This window comes from Corapipo altera, unplaced genomic scaffold (genome assembly GCF_003945725.1).
Source record: "Corapipo altera isolate COAL_440 unplaced genomic scaffold, ASM394572v1 46, whole genome shotgun sequence".
Lineage (NCBI taxonomy): Eukaryota > Metazoa > Chordata > Aves > Passeriformes > Pipridae > Corapipo > Corapipo altera.
Genome location: NW_020884883.1, coordinates 16,311,970 through 16,330,776, shown reverse-complemented (window position 1 = coordinate 16,330,776; position 18,807 = coordinate 16,311,970). Strand labels below are relative to the sequence as shown.

The window sequence follows — 18,807 nt, the reverse complement described above, 5'->3', positions numbered from 1 at the left end:
CAGTGCTTGACAGGCCTTTTGATGAACAAATTTTTCTGATTGTCCTAATATGTTTTTGGGAAGGAGGTGTTATATCCTTTACATATGATGGGGCTGGGTGCGGTCGAGGACCACGTCTACAGGAATACTGGAGAAAGGTTCAAATTACAAAAATAATTTTCCTTTTTTACTGGATGAATTTCACTGTTGGGACCTCAGGTTCCAGAGATGCCATTTTTCACCCACTTTCACTGCTGTCTGTTTATGTTCTACAGTGACAAAACTGATCTTTCTTGCTCCTACCCTCCTTCACTTGAACTGGAAAACCAAATACATCCCCACGTCCTTTTCCACCAGGCAGCTTTCCAGTCACTCAACCCGAAGCCTGTAGCACTTCAGGGGGTTGTTTTGACTCAAGTGCAGGACCTGGCACTTTGCCTTGTTGAACTTCATACAACTGGCCTTGGCCCATTGATACAGCCTGTCCAGATCCCTCTGCAGAGCCTTCTCAAGTAGATGAACACTCCTGTCCAACTTGGTATCATCTGCAAACTTACTGAGGGTGCGCTCAACCCCCCTTTATCAGATCACTGATAAAGATGTTAAACAGGACTGGCCCCAATACTGAGTCCTGGGGAGCCCCACCAGGGACTGGCTGCCAGCTGGATGTGACTCCATTCACCACCCCTCTCTGCACCCAGCCATCCAGCCAGTTTTTAGACACCCAACAGTGCACCCATCCAAGCCATGAGCAGTCAGTTTCTCCAGGAGAATGCTGGGAGAAATGGTGTCAAAGGCTTCACTAAGGTTCCAGGTAAACAACATTCACAGACTTTCCCTAATCCACTAAGTCACCTTGTCACTGAAGGAGATCAGGTTGGTCAAGCAGGACCTGTCTTTCCTAAACCTGTGCTGTCTAGGCCTGATCCTCCGGTTCTCCTGCATGTGCAGTGTGATGGCATTCAGGATGATCTGCTCCATTACCTTCCCTGGCACTGAGGTCAGGCTGACAGGCCTGTAGCTCCCCAGATCCTCCTTCTGACCCCTCATATATGGGTGTCACATCTGCCAACCTCCAGTTACCTGCAGACAGTCAAAACACTCCATAACACACAGGGCTACCCCAATGCCTCTCCTTTGTTGCCTCTCCCTTCTGAAGAGTTTAGAGTCATTCACTGCAGCCCTCCAATTTGCAAGTCATCCCACCATGTCTCCACAACAGCAGCAGTTTTCCTGCTACACAGTGGCTTCCAGTTCCTCCTGTCTGTTGCCCATGCTGAGTGCATGGGTGCATTCCCGATGCACTTCAGTAGGGCTATTGATCCTGCCATCTTTTTGGGGGGAGAAGCCCTAATTACCACATTAACATGTCTCAGTAAAACAGTAGGTTATGAAGCATTTTTCTAAACTGTATAAAGCTCATTCTTTACACTGAATTTTTTAGACTGCCTTCGAAGTATGCACTGCCAACAAAAGTAATCTCCCAATTTTAGACAACCCTATTGTAAAAGTGATGTCAGGTCAAGGGGATTCATCTTCTTCTGTCCTTCAAACATATAATAACCACAAAGCACCCACATTTCCACACTTTTAGTCACATATATTGTCTTGTCAGCGTATGCAGTCCTCTCGGCTCTCAAATTGCATATATTACAGGGCCCATCCATTATCTAAAGACCTAGTTTGCAGTTTCACTTCATTTCGCCAGGTCCCAACTCAAATCATATCTCAGAAGAAGACAGGAAGTGTAATACCCTCTTGCCTAACACCTAATGACTTGTTCCCTGTCACACAGAACCTTGCCAGAGGGGATTGATGGAGAACTGCAGCCGTGCTGTTATTTCCCTAAACACTCATTCCAAAAACATAACTTTCCCTGAACATACACCCGTGTACAGCCACAAAAATGGACTTATAACTCAGCCCCTCTGGCACATGCATATTGTTTTAAGATGAGTAACGAATGACTCCTATTCATCTGTTTGTGACTGATAGTCCCATAATATTATCCATCCAGACAGAATTTTTGCTGCCTCCTTACAGACAAATGGCAGATAAAGGGTAAAGGATCTCAGTCCTGTTGAATTTTATGAAAACATCCACTGTTTTAAATGGCAGCAGAATTTCTGGATAAGGCTGCACCCTTCAGCATCTATGACACAACCAAAAGCATGGAGAGAGGAGCACAGAAGCTGATGCCATAAATCATTAGGAGTCTGGCAGTCTTTGGTTTTAAAAACCAAAATGCTGTGAAAATATCTTTGTAAGATTTTAACCATTTAGGATCAAATATTACAAGAATTCCAGGTGGAGAACAAGAAGGAAAATGGGAGGAAATGTTATTTGCTCTGTCTTCAAAGACCCACTGTGTTGAGATACCCTGTAGACTTCATGCTCTGGGTCTGCTAACTGGTGAGGCCAGGGTAGGTCACTTTGGACCCTTCACCATGCCAGCAAATACACGTCAAAACCTGGCCAAAGCTGGGTATGGTCATGCTTGGGCTCACTGAGCAAGCAGAGAGCAAAATGTGGTTGGGAAAGATAAGCTGCATGTGCATCAGGGGAGGTGGAAGGTGGTCCAGTGAGGGAGGTTGTTCAGTGCTTTGCCCTTCACACTGGTGGCACAGCCCAGGACTGCATTGTGTGTCAGGTATCTCCTTCTGAGTGGGTAACAGGGCTATAATCTCAGATGCCTCCTTTGGGGTGAAAAACTAACCAAAACCCAAAAGGATGTGACCCTGCAATTCCATATTGAGGGGAACAATGTTACTTTAGAGGTAAATGTCATTTTTGACATCACCTGACATGGAGCATATGATCATGTCATCTTATTATTTTAACACAGTGCTTTTATAAGACCTGCTAGAATGACAGAGAGGTTTTCCCCCTACTGAGAAATGGTTCTGCAGTATCCCATCCAAAGCAACACAGTATTTGAAGAGGAATGTACAATCCACACAGAAATATGGTAGGAGAAGGTTGGTTTCTTGTAGCTCCTGAGGATGAGGGGGGAGAAAAGCAGAGTCAAGAAGTGGGCATTCACTGCACATAAGACAGCAGACAACTCACCAATGAAAGTGATTTCAGTTTGTATTTTAGTGTGTTTTTTGCAAAGTTGCAACCCAAATTCAGAAAGTCTCATTGCTTGCAAGAATAGGTACAGTGATTTAAATTCCTGAATGCTGCCTTGTCCAAATGGGAAATGGTTTCGTGTGAAAAGGCCTGACTTTGCTCAGCACAGCTAGGAGGGTCAGCTTTTCCTCACCTGCATTTTTAACAGCAGACCCTGAAACACCCTTTCCAAAACACACAGCTTCAGCCATGCCATGCTTCACTTCTGTCACCCCCTACTGTCATTTTTAATACAAAGAATAAAAAAGGAAACATTCTAAAACCTCTCTCATTTCCCAGCATAGCCCAAAGGAGGCCACGTTGCACTTTTTCCATGGCTCTGTCTCACAAGTCACTCTATAGACAATAGCAGATTAATTATAACCATGGGTTTAGCAAATCCCCATGACAAGACATCCTTATTGTGGCTGAGACAGCGTGCGCTGAAATGATAGGGAGGAAATCTGCTCCTTTCCCACATACAGGTCTCTTGGTGGGCTTGTTACAATGGAAAAGCAGCACAGCTGCTCTCACTGAGCCAAGCAGGGGACTGAGGGCCTGAGCGTGACTTTGCAGGCTGCAATGTCGTCTGTGGCAAGGGCTTGGGTGACTGAGATGAGAAGGAAGGCGGGGAGGGGACTTTGCTTGACTTGGGATTCATTCAACTGACCAACATTTTGGATCCTTTGATAAAGACAGACCATGAAAAATCAGAGCAGAGACAGAAATCAGGCCCTGGGAAAAAAATGAAAAGAGATAATTTAATCAATGACATCTGTGAAGGCATCTATCTTCAACAGCATCATTTTGATGTTCATCTTTATCGAGAGATGGCATGAAAGACTGCATTTCTTTCCTGGGCTCTCTCCTTCCCATGCTCAAAAAAAAATTTCTGCTAGTTTAAAACTTACTGATTTCCATTGCAGGACAAATACCTTCACATATCATATGAAAAAAATCTGCAGAAAAGGATGAGACTTGCTCCAAAGCAAGTCCTGTGGCAAGTGCCTGCCTTAAGCTCGGTGTTAAGGAGAGAAGCAGTGTTCACATTTTGCATTCACTGCTATGATTTGTCATTCTTTCTTTGCTGTCTGCATTTCCCTGATTTGCTGAGAGCATCATCACCAACATCAGCTCTTCAGCCCATGCATGGCTGAAAGGGGAAGCCATCTGCAGACCTTGTCCCACAGCACATGTCCTTTCCAGGGCCTATTTTGTCACAGATTCATCTCCTGGGCAAAACAGTGCCAAATTTGTGAAGACAGAGGAACTCAAAACTAAGTCTGTATGTCAGTGGTAATCACTTAGCACCCTGCATACAGACAGCTGGTCTGTCCCATGCACTGAACTAGGCAAAAAATCTTTATGGAAAAAAAAGTCATCACACAGTTAAAGTACCAAAAAGTAGACCTGATGAAGGAAACTTATTTTTGGCATTTCCTAATTTCCTGCGTTTTTCACTTTGAAATATTAATAAACTTTTAATACAGGTTTTGGTATTCAGTACTTACAGTATCTACTTAAAAGAAAAAAAAAACCCACCTGCTGAATAAATGGAATGTATATGTTGCAGATTTAAAGCATCTTTAATCCTAGCCTTTTGAAAAATGTGCTGTTTTTTTCTTCCCCCCAGTCTTTCTTAATGACTTATCCCTATTTATCTTGCCTGCTAAGGCAAGTTTTACTAGGAAATGTCTGCTTCAAAATATTGCTGAAGAAATATTCAAATTCAGCACTTAAAACTGACAAAAAGAAAAACCCCTTATTTTTGGTTGCCATTTTCACTAAGGGAAATGATTTCACAAAAATGTGTTACAATGCAATAAGTGTTTGGGTAAGGCTAGGACTGTATCAACCTTTTTGGAATGAAATACTCTTATATCCTGCATTGCAAAGTGAATTCTATTTTTTAAAGAAAACACTGATATATGTGTAAAATCTGTGGCTCTAATGAATGTTATGGTTGACATGAAATAAGTTGGTTTTGGAATTCTACCCTGTGATATGTTTTCATTGTGCTTTTCTTCCTTCCTCTTTTTTTTTTTAAGTTCCATGTGAAAAAAGAAATTTTTTATATCTGAAGTCTTCTTGAGAAGAGAAATTTCCATTCTCTCCCATCTCCATTCAGCCAGGAATTCAAAACTGTTTCCATTTATTGGTTGTTTTACTCCAAACTTGGTAGGTTAAGGCCCCAGGCCAAGACCACCAAAGGGAGGATCTTCCAGCCAGGTCAAGGCTGAGGTGCTTCACCAGAAAAAGACATAAAAGAAACTTACTCTGTTGTTGCTTTTTTGGGTTTAGAAGAAAAAAACCTGTATTTTTGTGGTCTGTAAAGAGTTTTGCCAGTACTAAATTCAAAGGAAGCTTATTAGTTCACTGTATAACCTGGAAAAATGTCCAAAGAAGCTTAATTCCTCTCTTCACTCCCCTGAGCGAACTGACAAGCCGGCAACTTTTTGTCTTTGGTTTTGAAACAATGTTTTCCATTGAAGCTTTTAAAAGAAATCTAATCCTGCCCAGTTTCCTCCTTTCTTAGCTGTTATAAAAGCTTATTTTAACACACACAGTCCATTTGATGTGTCCTTTAAAAAGAAAATGGTCCTTTAGCATGAAGGAAAAGCTGCAGCAAAAATCATGTGTTTTTTTTTTTTTTTTCTTTTTTAGGTCTTTTTGTGGTTTTTTTGGGTTTTTTTTACCTTTCCACATGGTCAACGTTGCCTGCCACACCGACCCCTCCAATGGTATAAATTTTCCCATCGTACACCAGACTGTTATGTCGACACCTTGGGACAGTCATGCGGGACACGAGGTTCCAGTTATCGAGCAGGGACATGTAACACCAGACATCAGCGAGCGTGACACCCGACTCCATGCCGCCTGGCACCACCGGCGGGAGAGGGAGAGAGAAGGGGAGAATTACGTGAGATCCTGGAACGGCAGCAGCTTTGCACACAGCAATCAAAGCCAGTTACAAAGTAAAAAACTCTTCAAATGACATTTGACTAATTAAAATAAATCACCCTCAATGCCGAGCATCTGTTCTGATGATGCATATCTGTGTCATTTATTCATGCGCCCCAAAGGCTGTTTTTTTTTTTTTTTTTTTAAAATAAGATGACATGAAGAAATCAAGATGTCAGACTACAAGGGACATATACATAAGGGGATAGATCCTTCTCAGTGTTCATAAATAACTTCCAGTCTATTAAATTACTGCAACACTTGCAAGAAGGTGTCAGGAGGCTGAGTCTATCTTGGCTTGTGAGACATAGGCCAGCCTGAAATCTAAAATGCTTAATACAGTGATGGATTGAAGCAGCACATATATGGGCAGAATAAAGTCAGTGCATGCACTGTAGGCTTAATTTCTAATTTTCAGGGACAAATTTCTTATTTATTTTCATTTGCTGATAAAAGAAAGAACCAGTTGTACCACTCCTGTAAAACAGTTCAAGATGCTCTTGTGAAATATTTATACTGGTCACTTTTTAACTTCTAACTGAAGCTTCCAAGGCAGCCACTTAGTGGGTGTCTTACTATCCCTTTTTGAAGCCCAAAGAGGTGAAATGATTTGAGACCACACTAGGAGTGAGTGGTCAGGCCAGGAAAATGAATTAGACTCAGTTGCATGGGTTGATGAGAAAACCAGGCTTCCTTCTTGGTATTTTGCTCTCCAAACCTATGCTATGCAGTGCAGGGTCCAGTACTTGGAGCTTGCAGCAGTCCATTCCCACTTCTGTTGGTTCCCCTGCCCTTTTCCCTGTGTCTTCTACGTTTGAGCAAACAAAATATCAACTGACACTCAGTTACATTTCCAGCCATGTAGGACTTTCAGCTCTCCTTATTGCAGCCACTGAATACAATTCAGTCACTCATCCAGATTCAAGGGAAAGAGCTGAAATAAGCTTTGAAATTAGGATTCCAAGCTTTTGTTAGAAGGTATGGCACAGCCTGAAGTGGCTGTACGTATTGGAAAGTACCTCAGCTAAGAATAACTTAAAGTCAACATCTCACAAAAGTCTCCACAGAAAACTTTCGCTCCAGCTGCTCTCAAGCATGGGTAAACAAGCATGGGGAAAAAAAAAATCAAGAAATAATTTCCAATCAATTCTTAGGGTCCCTATGCAGTATTAATGGAATTTAACACCACAGGCAGCAATTTACTGCAGAAAATGCAGTGAGGAAACTCGGCAAAGGAAAGGCAACAGCTGTAACCCCTTACTGGTACAGATGCCAGGTGCATCTGTGCTCCCAACTACATCCTCGGATCACGCACATCCGCACCTCCCTGCCCAGCCTCCTCTTTTTATCATCCAACCTCCACTCAGCTGCCATCAGAGTATCCTTGCATTGTCTGGTGGGAATTGCTTTTCCCCCTCCAGCCAAACAGAGGTACCAACAGACTGCAAAAAACCAGACACTGTGATGCTCCAGGTGCGGTGTCGACAACTACTTTGGGAATTAAAGCCTTTTAAGGAGTGTGGTCTCAGTTTCACCAAAAGTAAGAAGATTATAGGGCTAGTGACTACTGTCAAAGGAGAGGTTTCAACAAGTACAAAACATGAATGCTCCTGTAAGCAAATACTTTAAGTGTAGGTCACATATTCAGCAGTTCAGTCTGTCTGTCTCAAATTCCATAACCCACCATTTAGATTCAACTACAGCCAGTATTATAAATCGTGTTTCTATGGCAGTGAAAGCTCTTTGCATGCTTGATGGTTGTCAGACCTATTTTCTTCACATTGCAACTGCAAAATATTGTTGTTGACTGCTTTGAGAGAACATTAGCGCCGCAGAGACATGGACAATGATAAAAGCAGGGAAATCCCTCTCTACCAACCTCCTTCCCACTTCTCTTTTTTTTTTTAACCCCTCAGGAGCAGCTGGGTAAAATTCCATCATGTCTGTGCTGTAACTTTTCTACCAGCCCAGTAAATCTGGGGGATGAATGGACTGAGAGAAGCCCTATAGAGAAGGAATGGGAGATACTGGTGGACAAAAACTTGAAAATGACCTGGCAGCGTGCACTTGCAGCCCAAAAAGCCAACTCTATCCTGGGCTGCATCAAAAGCAGTGTGGCCCCCTCTACTCTGCTCTCATGAGACCCCCTCTTAAGTACAGTGTTCAGCTCCAGGGTCCTCAGCACATGAAAGACATGGACCTGTTGGAGTGAGTCCTGAGATGGTGCATGAAAGTGGTCAGAGGGCTGGAGCACCTCTGCTATGCAGACAGGCTGAGAGAGTTGGGGTTGTTCAGCGTGGAGAAGAGAAGACTCCAGGGAGACCTTATTTCAGCCTTTCAATACTTAAAGGGGGCTTATGTGAGAGGACCAGTGGTAAGAGTTTTAAACTGAAAGAGGATAGATTTACATTGGACATAAGGAAGAAATTTCTTACGATGAGGGTGGTGAGGCACTGGCACAAGTTGCCCAGAGAAGCTGAGGGTAATCCATCCCAGGAAGTGTCCAAGGCCAGGTTGGATGTGACTTCAAGCAACCTGATATACTGGAAGATGTCCCTGCCCATGGTAGAGGAGTTGGAACTAGATGACCTTTAAAGGTCTCTTCCGACCCAAACCCTTCTGTGATTTTGTGTTTCTATGAAATCTGCTGCTTACCTGAGAGATAGATGTTGTCCCCAGCGCTGACCACGCTGAAAAACTCTCGATCATAGAAGGGCAGGCTGGCCAATGGGTACCACTTGTTGTTTTGAGGATTTAAGCAAGTCACTGCTGTTAAAGCACGTTGATTCATGCCAATCATCTGGCGACCCCCAACTAGGACTATTACCTCAGCTACACCTGGGATTCAAGTAAGAAAAAAAGTATTATAAAAAAGTGGCATCTCTCAAACAGGCAGGAACCTATCAAAAATATTAATCAGTCAGTGTAATTTTAATGTATCATATATAAATCTGTTTTAGAGTCTGCAATCAATCCAAGAAGGGTGAGAAAAAACAGGAATGTGTGTGTAGGGGGAGCAGTGGGTGAGGAACAACACTACGAACACTCTCGGGAGAAGTAGGGAGGAAGAATGCCATCTGGGCAAAACTTGATGGGGAAGAAATAAATAGGCAGTTCCATGTAAAGATATCCATTCACTTCAACAGTATTTGAGTGAGACCTGCATGTAGCAAATTCATCTTCCACTGAAGAAAATGGGACTTTTGTCAGGGATTGTGATAGCTTTGGAGTTTGACCAGTATCCAGGAAATGTTTGGACTTTGGCCTGAAGAAAAAAAAAAGCTAATGTCTGGAGAAGGTTTAGGCTATGGTTATGCATATTCATCCTGATATTTTCACTGCATGTGCTCTATTGACATATAATTTTCTTGTGGGCCGTTTTTTGGGTTTTTTTGCTTTACCTGGAGAAAGATTTTCCAGACACAGATAAGATGTGCTCAAGCCATGTATCATGGTTATAGTCTACCTGGTGCTCGGAGATGTGATATAGTTAGCCCCTGCCCTAATACAGTTATTAACTGACCTTTATCTGTGCTTGAACAGGTCCCCCAAGACCAAAAGATGCAGGATGTCCAGCTAGCCAAACGAAAAACTTTTGCACTCCATATCTCAAAGGTTTTATTTCCACTTCACAGCCAGAGTCAAGTCATATCTGACCTCTGTGTTACTCCAGACTCTTTAGACTCATCCCCACAGAGATGGGTCACAGTTTAATCCTGGGATGTTTTCTGGCTCCATCCAAGAATTAAGTGGTGGAGACAGTTTGGACTTAGCATTTAGCAGAAGTGTTAAAAACCTTCCTGCAGAAATTATAAGCCCCTGTGCAATTTGTTTCCAGGAGAGGTGGGCTCAGAAGCAGGACCATGAGGCCACAAGCTGGAAGGAATTGTCATTTCGAGAGCTTGTCTTGTGGCTGGAGCAATTGCTGTGATGTGTTACAGTGCCCAGCCCAGAGACAAGTGTGCACAGGTGCGGGGTAGAAGTGAGATTGCCAGCAAGAGAGATGAGGAGCTGCAGTGGAGAGGAATGGAATGTCTGCAGAGTAATGGATTATCGTCACTCCTCATTAGCATTTTCAAAAAATATATTTGTGTCATTCAAGCAAGGTTACTCTCTTAGAAGTTATTAAGATAAAGTGCTGTACAGTTTTAAATAAATATTTCTCGGTAACAAGAGATCATTATTTTTGCGCCATACCAGAAAATCTAATCACCTGTGCAAGACATAACTTGATTATAATCAATGACCTCGAGAGGGCATGTGACATGCTGCAGCGAGTCCACAAAGGGTGTTTAGAGATCCTTTGTGCCTCCATGAATGCCGTTGATATGCAAAATAACATGATTCTATATAATTAGACTCTGACCTAAAAAACTATAATCACCCTCTCTTACCCTGAGAGAATCACTTTTCCCTCATCAACAAGCTTCTGGAAATGGATCACATTACACCTACAATTTTATATACATAAAATAAGCACTTTTCAAAAATCCCTTCAAACATCACACCATTAGTCGTCTTCAATGAAAGACTTTTTAGGGTAGATTGTTATTGAAAGTCCTCTACACTTCGTCCTTGTGAAAGGTGTCTTGATGAGGCAGCCTCCTGAAGCTGCAAATGCCGTGGTTTGATATGCCATCTCCGTGCCACATTAGCATTAGTGGCAGTGACAGAAAGTTTTGTCTGGCTTTGTGATTGCACTTATGGGAGGCAGAAGTACAGGCAGCATGTTAAAACAATTCACCTGTTTCATCTGACCCCTTCCTGGATGCAGTTTTCCTACATGGTATTTGCACCTTCTGTTAAACAAATATTTAGGCTATTTCTCTCATCACCACAATATGGGCTGGGTTGGCAAGTTGGGCACTTAGGTTTTTTTCATGTATTTTTCCAAAAAGGAAAATTCATATGTTCCTTGGGTGAAAAACTTCTTAAAAAGATTCAGATCTCCATAGCTGCTGGATTTTTAAAAGGGAATATGTCATGTGTGATCCATTTGTTTTGGAGGCACTAAACAACCTGAACTGGTACTGTGAGCTCCACCATATAAAAATATTATATTTACAAAGGGCTGTGAAAGTGAAGCTGTGAGATGAATATTAGTCAGAACCTCCCCACAAGAGGTTCAATGGCAAAGAAGCAAATTATTAAACTATTTTAGCAGCTGGAGAAACTGAGGCACAGAGGGCAAAGAGCTCACTTTCAGGACAGCAGGGGAATGTTATGTCTCTGCCAAAGACAATCATTCCTAAAAATTAGGCTCCTTTTAAATCCTATTTCAGGAGTGTACATCTAAACACCCATGTCCACCCACTGCGAGAGGCTTTCTAAATGCTTGAGGAAAGTAGAAATGGAAAACTGAGCTTCAAATATCACCAGATCCTGAGAACGAGGCAAGAAAAGAAGCCAAGATCTGTCCCCTATCCAAGCGCATGTCCTGGCCACGTTCAGGAAACACTGGACCAGGGAGCTGGTGCTGTTGAAGGAAGATTTGCTTTACCTGCAGAGAGCCTGGGCCGGGTCCTCGGCGTCTGCATCTCTTGTCGGGCGTGTGGCAGCATGTGATAACGCTTGGCTTCGTTCACCAGATCCCGGCAAGCCTCTGAGGACTTTATCAACTCCTCATTGTCAACAACGTTCAGCAGATAGCTGGGATGGATGAAGGGGAGGCGCACCACTGCCAGCAGCTCCGCAGCGTACTGTGAGGGGGGAAAAATAATGACACACTGCAGCCTTCATGTCAGGGTTCAGCCACTTGGCATTTCCACCTCCTTCCCTGTAAACCATCCCCTGTCATCCAGTCTGGAAAGACACTTGCCATAAATGCTGCACACAAGCCCTGCCTAATGACCAGGTGAGACAGAGACAACAGAGCCCTCAGTGCTTCCCAGGCCAGGCTGGGTTTGGTCCCAGAGACTGAAAATAATCTTCAAAAGGTGGCAACTCCTGTTATACAGCACCGTATGGAGGGATTTTTGGAAATAAAAGCTCATTCTGAACTCAGGCTGAATATAACACCTTGTGCACTGCCAGCATGGAGTAAGTATTCCAGTTATCTGAATTAACTTTGAAATGTGAGTGTGGTTGTTGCACTGTAATAAAGCCTCAAAATAACTCTTTTCTGGCACTAAAAATGTGAGACAAAAGTCAGTAACCAGGATGGATTTCAACAATTAAATAATATCAACCACTTTGCTAAAAATCTTTTAATTAATAGGCTTTATTTGTTGGTGAAGCAAATAATGCAGCTCTAGCTTTTGTGGAAGTCTGACTCCAGAGGGTGCTATAGAAATACTGACAGTAAATTTCATCTTCTAAACAAATACATTAAACTTCAGAGGGTAAAGGACACCTGAGCAAATGAAGCTGTCTGTCACCAAACATGGTTTAATGGAGAGCAAAATCCCAAGAGAGAAAACTGCAATCAAAAAACCAGGAGTCCATCCCCAGATTATTCTTTTTATATATTTGAGTATATCACAACCCAGCACGACAACACAGTGAAAAGCAGAGCAATGGGAAAACATGGAGAAGCAAGGCACACAAACAGGATGCAAACTAGAGGGTGTGCAGCAAGAAGAGATAATCATCTGTTGTAATAAATATTCATACAGTGGAAGCATCCAAAGATCCCAACTGGGATTGAGGCCAGGATGTGAATAAATATTCCTGAGGTCCATGAGACTGGTCCCAAGAAACACTGGGTGCCAGCAGCATCTGTTGGACTGCAGATGCCTCTGGTCTTCCAGAAGCTACTTGGCTCTCACTTTCTTTTTCAGCAGTATGCCTGTCCCTGCAGCATGTGAGAGTCAAGTCACAGTAGGAGTAGGAGCAAGAGCAGGGATGGGAGTGGAGCAAGGGCACAGTGAGATGGGAAGGCAGTGGTATAGACTGAACCAGATAATGGGCTGGCCAGCACGTGGAGGCTGCAGTGACACCTGTGACCACTTTCAGGGCTTCACCTTTCCCCACCCAAACTGAAGAAGCAGGCTTAATTTAGAAGGAAAACAAAGGATGTCTACTCCCAACTCACACTGCTCTCCTGCTGGAGAGTCACATCAGTCTGGTGCAAGCTCAGTCAAAGCAAAGATGCAGTGACCTGTGGGGAGCTGAGCCCCACACATGCCTGTGCGGCTGTGGGACCAGGAAGATGACCGAGGTCTCAGGCTGACTCTCAGTGCCCTGTTTATCAGCTCTCCTCAACACAGGGGCTGGTAATTTTAGGTATGGCCTGAAGAGTTGATGCCTGGTCACTCTGCAGTTGTTTGGGATAAAACTGTTGTTTGGTGACACAAAAGGAGCAGTAAAATGACAGTGCTCCTCGTCTGGAAAAAAAACCCCGCCTGTGAGTAGTAAGTTGGTGACTCCTTGCTCTTAACTCCAGTGTGGCACAGGGCCAAGTAGGGCTTGAGATCATTTCATCAACCTTGAACTGTAAAAGAAGACACTCCTCTCTTTTCCCTTGCTGAATCCATTTCTGAGGTGCTTTCTAGGAGATACAATGGCTGCTCCTTCCCTGGAGTCACAAATGTCAGGAACTTGGCTGCAGATATCTTAATGTCATTAAATGGTACCATGTAGGAGAGGGAGCAGTGGACATATGGCAGTGGGTGGCAAAGCTCTGACTTCAAGAAGTGCTTTTTTTAAGAAGGTTGGGGGCGTTTAACCTTACATTGAAGCCAAGATGAAATGTGGCGTCAGGACAGGGGAATAATGTGGAGAGAGGGTACAACCAGGGATGAGCAAGAGAACCCCACAGGGGAGGTTAATTCCCACTACAGGCTGCTCAGGAAGTAGTATGAGTCACTAAAGGGCAGTTTAAATAGAGTTTGAAAACACATGGAATGTACAGAAGAGCCAGCACCTTCCCTTGGTGTGGTGGGACACGCTGGAGCTGTCCCTGACACTCCTGAGGTTGGTCTGCATTGGAAGCAGACACAACACAAATCAATACAAAACACCAGTGCCAACGGTTGTGCCACTAAATTAGGATATGGGGTTCAAAAGGCACCACCATGTCCTGAAGTGGAGTGTGAATTAGCATTGGGAAAATAGCTCTCCTCTGAGAGAGATGGGACAATTCCCATGGGCCCAGCGGAGTTACCACCTCCATTTCCCACTCTTCCCTGAATAAATGGGGCATCACTGCTGCCTGAGCACAGTGAGCTCTCCCTCTTGCTCACCCACCTTGCTTTAATTAGATAAGTGAGAAAATGTGATTCTGTTTCTCTCCTGGATTCCCCCCCTCCTTTCTCTCTTCTTTTGTCTGAGCTCGTGGCTTATTTTGAAGGGGAATAATAATTAGAACATGTTGCTCCCTTTCATCAGCTTGAAAGTTGATGTCAGATATCAAAACCGATGTCACTTTTCACTCTTATTCTTTCCTTTGCTCAAACAGCTACAAAAAGCTGGCTCTGTGTGTGTGTGTGTGCACGACCACACGCAGTCACGACTCGGGCTTGGCACTGAGAGCATTGAGGGTACATAGAATTGCAGTGTTTTTCACCAAGGGATCTGAGGAGTATGAACCATCACAGCGTCTCCAGAAGACAAGAGACGCTTTTATAAAGCACTGTCTTTTTGCACAGCTCTTTTAAGCACTATAGTCAAGGGTGAATTTCATTTAGCCTCACTGATTTAAGAATATTCAAGTGATTTAGGCAATCAGCTGCCTTTTTCTTTCAGATTCTCCCTTATGAAGGCTTCCTAGCTCTGTTAGCTATGATTGTACTAAATATCCTGTTACTATTATCCTTTTCATTTAAGATTGGAATAAGCACCATAAAGCATTTCAACCTCCTTACCATCTGTTATTTGCTCTCCATTCTCTCTTGTCCTTCCGTTGTTCCTTATACAGCTATGAAATATCTACTGCACCTACTGACGTTATCAGTTATTATTAAAGCAGCAGAATACCTGTGCATGGCAAATTGCCAAATTCAGCAGACAGGAAACCTGGGTCCCTGGAGTTGTGGTTTGTGCCTGTAACCCCCAGAATGTTTTCTTCTCCCTGCTCGGCTGCAGGTGCTGTCTGGACAAGTAGAAATACTTCTCAGGTCTTTGTTAGAAACCACTCACGACTGCTCTACAGCCTGCATCATATGCCAGCATGAAGTAGAGAATATTAATGCCCCTTCTGGACTACAGTTATGAGTTATCAGCTCACAAACATGAGAGACCATAGCTCAGCTCCTTGAGAATGGGCACCATTATGCAAAAATCCAATGAATTTATTGTTTAAAATGCTAGGAAAGTGTTTGAATGCTGTCAGGACTGTTTTTTCAGGTGACATGAACCTCAGCACAGCTCCTGTTAGGCAATTACCTAAACATTTTTGAGGGAGAGATTCAGCTCTAGATTCAGACACCTAAATGGGTTAACACAAGCAAGTATTTACTTGTCAGCCAGACATACGTAAACTCCTGTTATAATTAATAGAGATTGAGTCAACACACTTAACACAGTCCCCAGAGCAATCTGAGCTGAAAGGATCCATCACACACCAGGGGAACTAGAGAATGTCCTCTTCTGGGCCATCAGCTCCTGAGACAGGGAGTGTGTTCCTCAGGACATGCCTCAGACCATGCCACATGGAGATGTCTACAACCAGCAGCCACTCCAAATTGGAGGGTTATTAATTCCCACTTCTGATGGGAATCTTTGTGTCCATTTGTCCTAGGTACTGTGCTCAGAAGGTTGTGATCATACCATGAGGAAGCCTAAGTGTTACCATTGGGTCAGCACTGACTCAGAGGAATATATGACCAACATGATTAGCTATGCCTTAAAGTTGACCCTTTCAAGCCTTTCCCCAGTAAAACATAAATTACTCCCATCTCAGTAGGCAGGCCAGCGCTTTAACAAATGAGATTACAAAACACTCTAATGCCTTTTTTTATTCCTGGCTGGTAGTTTGAATGAAAACATTTACTTTGCTAAACTTTTTATGGTATTTTTTCTCCTACTGATTACATCAGTATTATGAATGCTTGCTTGCAAGTGGGCTTTGTTCTGGTATCTTCACAGTCTCAGTTAAAAAGCCCACTTCACTATCACATTAAAAATAATCTTTTATTCTCTTAGAGTGTTTTATACTCTAATCCAGTAAAATCCTCACAAGCATTCTCCAGAAGGACTCTCATTGTGTTCCTGCATAGACTTGAGCCACAACAATATACAAATAGTTTTTACAGGAAGTATGTTTACTGCTACAGAATCATATTTCCTACTCCTTAAATTTTCTACTGGAAAGCTCTCAAGATTTTTAACATTTTTGAAGTAATGCCCAAAGAGGTTAAAATAATGTTTCCCTTATGCCTTATAACTCATCTGTCTCTCTGGTTTACCATTCTCCTTACAAAGGAGCCTTTTGTGCTATCTGCTTCTAAAGAAACAGGCTTCAGATAGAAATACAAATACAGAAGGTAGATTACCCAAATTATGATAGCGTTTTACTCCAATGAACTTCTCTTTATTGCATAATTGCAAGAATTTTTAAAAACATTATGAAGTAGGAACGTATTTGATTCATTTGAGAGCCCTGAAGGAAATTTATGTCATCTTATTAAAACCCTTGGTTCAGACTTGACCCACGTCACGCACCATCCCAGTGTTAGGGCTGAAGCAAGAACCTCCTTAGATGAAGGAAGCCACCAGGGACAGATCTGAAGCAGAACCAGTTCCCACTGCATTAAACTCTTTCAAGTGAGTGCAGCACACATTAACTAAAAACCACCCTCCAAATGGCAGATGTGAGTGTTTGACGCCTACCCTGCAGCCAGGAAATGAACTGCCCAAGGAGCTGTGAGGTGGCGGCCATGCACGCCGACACACTGGAGCGGTGACACGAGTGGTCCCTCCCTATGAACATTTCCAGCCCAGCCCAGGCTTCCCCTCCAGGTTGCCCAACCTGATATTCAAAATATTGCTGGCTTCAAGCTTGCAAGTGAGTATTCTGTTGGAAGAGACCCACAAGGATCATGGAGTCCACCTCCCAAGTGAATGGTCTGCACAGGGATTGAACCCGTGACCTTGGCGTTATTAGCACCATGCTCTAATGAACTGAGGTTTGGGGAAACCAAAGCTGTTGGAGCACTGCTTTGCCATTCTCACAAATATGCCTTTTTTGGCTAGATTTTCCTGACACTGCCCTGCTACTTGGTAATGGGGGTACTTACTTTGATACATCTAACACCTGGGTATTACAAAAACACATTGTGTTTCCAGTAACCTCTAGCACATTCCTACACCCAAGGTCATATCCAAGCCCAACTAAGCTTTCTGGTACGCTTGGAGTATTCACTAATCACCCATATTGACTTCTTGGAATTGCAATGCTGCCTCCAGATTAAACCCAAAGGCTTGGTAACCTGTCAGCCGACAGCCTCATAAAATCATGAGATAAACATGTGGCAGAAAATCTGGTTCGCAGGCACTGGGTTCAGCTGGTGGCTCGGTGGCAGGATGCCACGTGCATAAATCTCATGCCTAGCAAGAAGGAAAGAGCAGCCCCACTGTCTTCCTGAAATCAGGTTTCAACGTGACACGTTTATGGCAGCACAGCTGACTAAACACTGTAATGTCATCAGCGCCCGTCCCCTTCTCTGAACAGTTTGCAGCAGTAATACGATGAGAGGTTTTTAAATACACAGGAAGATAAATCACTGATCCATCATACTTGGAATTTGCCTGATATTAAGGATTAAAAAACCTTCACTCTTGCCATCCATTCTCTAGCTTGCTGACTAAAGTCTATGAAATAACCCCTCAAAGCTCCCCCAAAGGGCACTAGAGGTGAGTGGTGTTTCTTTTGTTTATGGGCAGTCACCTACTCAAACACCTGTTAGCATACAGATGCATCCTAAAAGCACTCTGCCACCAACCAAGCAGCTGAAGCTTCTCATGTGCTTCACAGAACCAAGCAAACTCCCGATACCTCCATCCCCACAACACACTGGCACAAAATCCATGCGCAGGAACTCTCCAAAATGCTTCTTGCTTATGATGTAAAATGGTTGTGTTTCTGGAGGTTGGTCCTGAGCACTGTGGCCACATGCAGCAACAGGCAAAAGCAAAGGAGCATGTGTGAGGAGCTGCTTGCAGATGTGGGTCTTTGTGAGGCCGTTGCTTCAACAACAGCAGAGAAAGATTTTGTAAGAAACAGGAAAACATGTTGGAAAAGCCACAAATAAAGAGACTGAGCACACTGGAAGACAAGGGTGTTCCTCAAACCAATTAAAACTTCAGAGAAATAATTCGGTAGATTTTCTGTCAAGAGTATCCCTTAAAAAAAGAATTTATAAGTTTAGTCAGGAGGGAATTTCAGGAACTGCTAATCTCACCTGCATCCTCTTTTTTATTTAATGCAACTTTTTCCTCCAATCCATAGCTAAGGGCATGTTCCTGCACTGATTCCATTCCCGCTGCTACCTTTTCTTTTCCCTCTGTAAGCCCGTACAGGAGCTGAGTGTGTCTGCAAAAGCTTCATTTAAATCAGAGCTCTTTGAGCCGCCCGTCCCTGGGAAATCACAGGGGTTACTGCTCATCCCTTGCGTTTTTCACTTTCAGGGAAATTGAAGCTTCTTGTACTTTCATTATGGCATCTTTCTGAATTTGTCTGCTCTTCCCACAAATGGATTTCAAAGCACCAGAGTAGTGTGGGCTTTTCAAAGAAACCTAATTGAGCTGTTAGAGAGTGTTAGTGCCTAATTCACTTAGGCTCCCTTGGAAGCACCCTTTTTCATATTTATTCCAACA

The 18,807-nt window shown here is 43.2% G+C and overlaps 1 protein-coding gene across 5 annotated transcripts in view; it reads right to left on the bottom strand.

Moving 5' to 3' along the window:
- KLHL29 (kelch like family member 29) overlaps positions 1 to 18,807 on the bottom strand; it is a 394,046-nt gene that overhangs the window by 26,795 nt on the left and 348,444 nt on the right. For all 5 annotated transcript variants that reach the window (XM_027641022.1, XM_027641020.1, XM_027641024.1 and 2 more), the window contains 3 exons: positions 11,552 to 11,750; positions 8,707 to 8,889; positions 5,787 to 5,967 (listed from right to left, as the gene is read on the bottom strand). In XM_027641022.1, the coding sequence (XP_027496823.1) occupies positions 5,787 to 5,967; positions 8,707 to 8,889; positions 11,552 to 11,750 (563 nt within the window). The remainder of the gene's footprint in view (positions 1 to 5,786; positions 5,968 to 8,706; positions 8,890 to 11,551; positions 11,751 to 18,807) is intronic.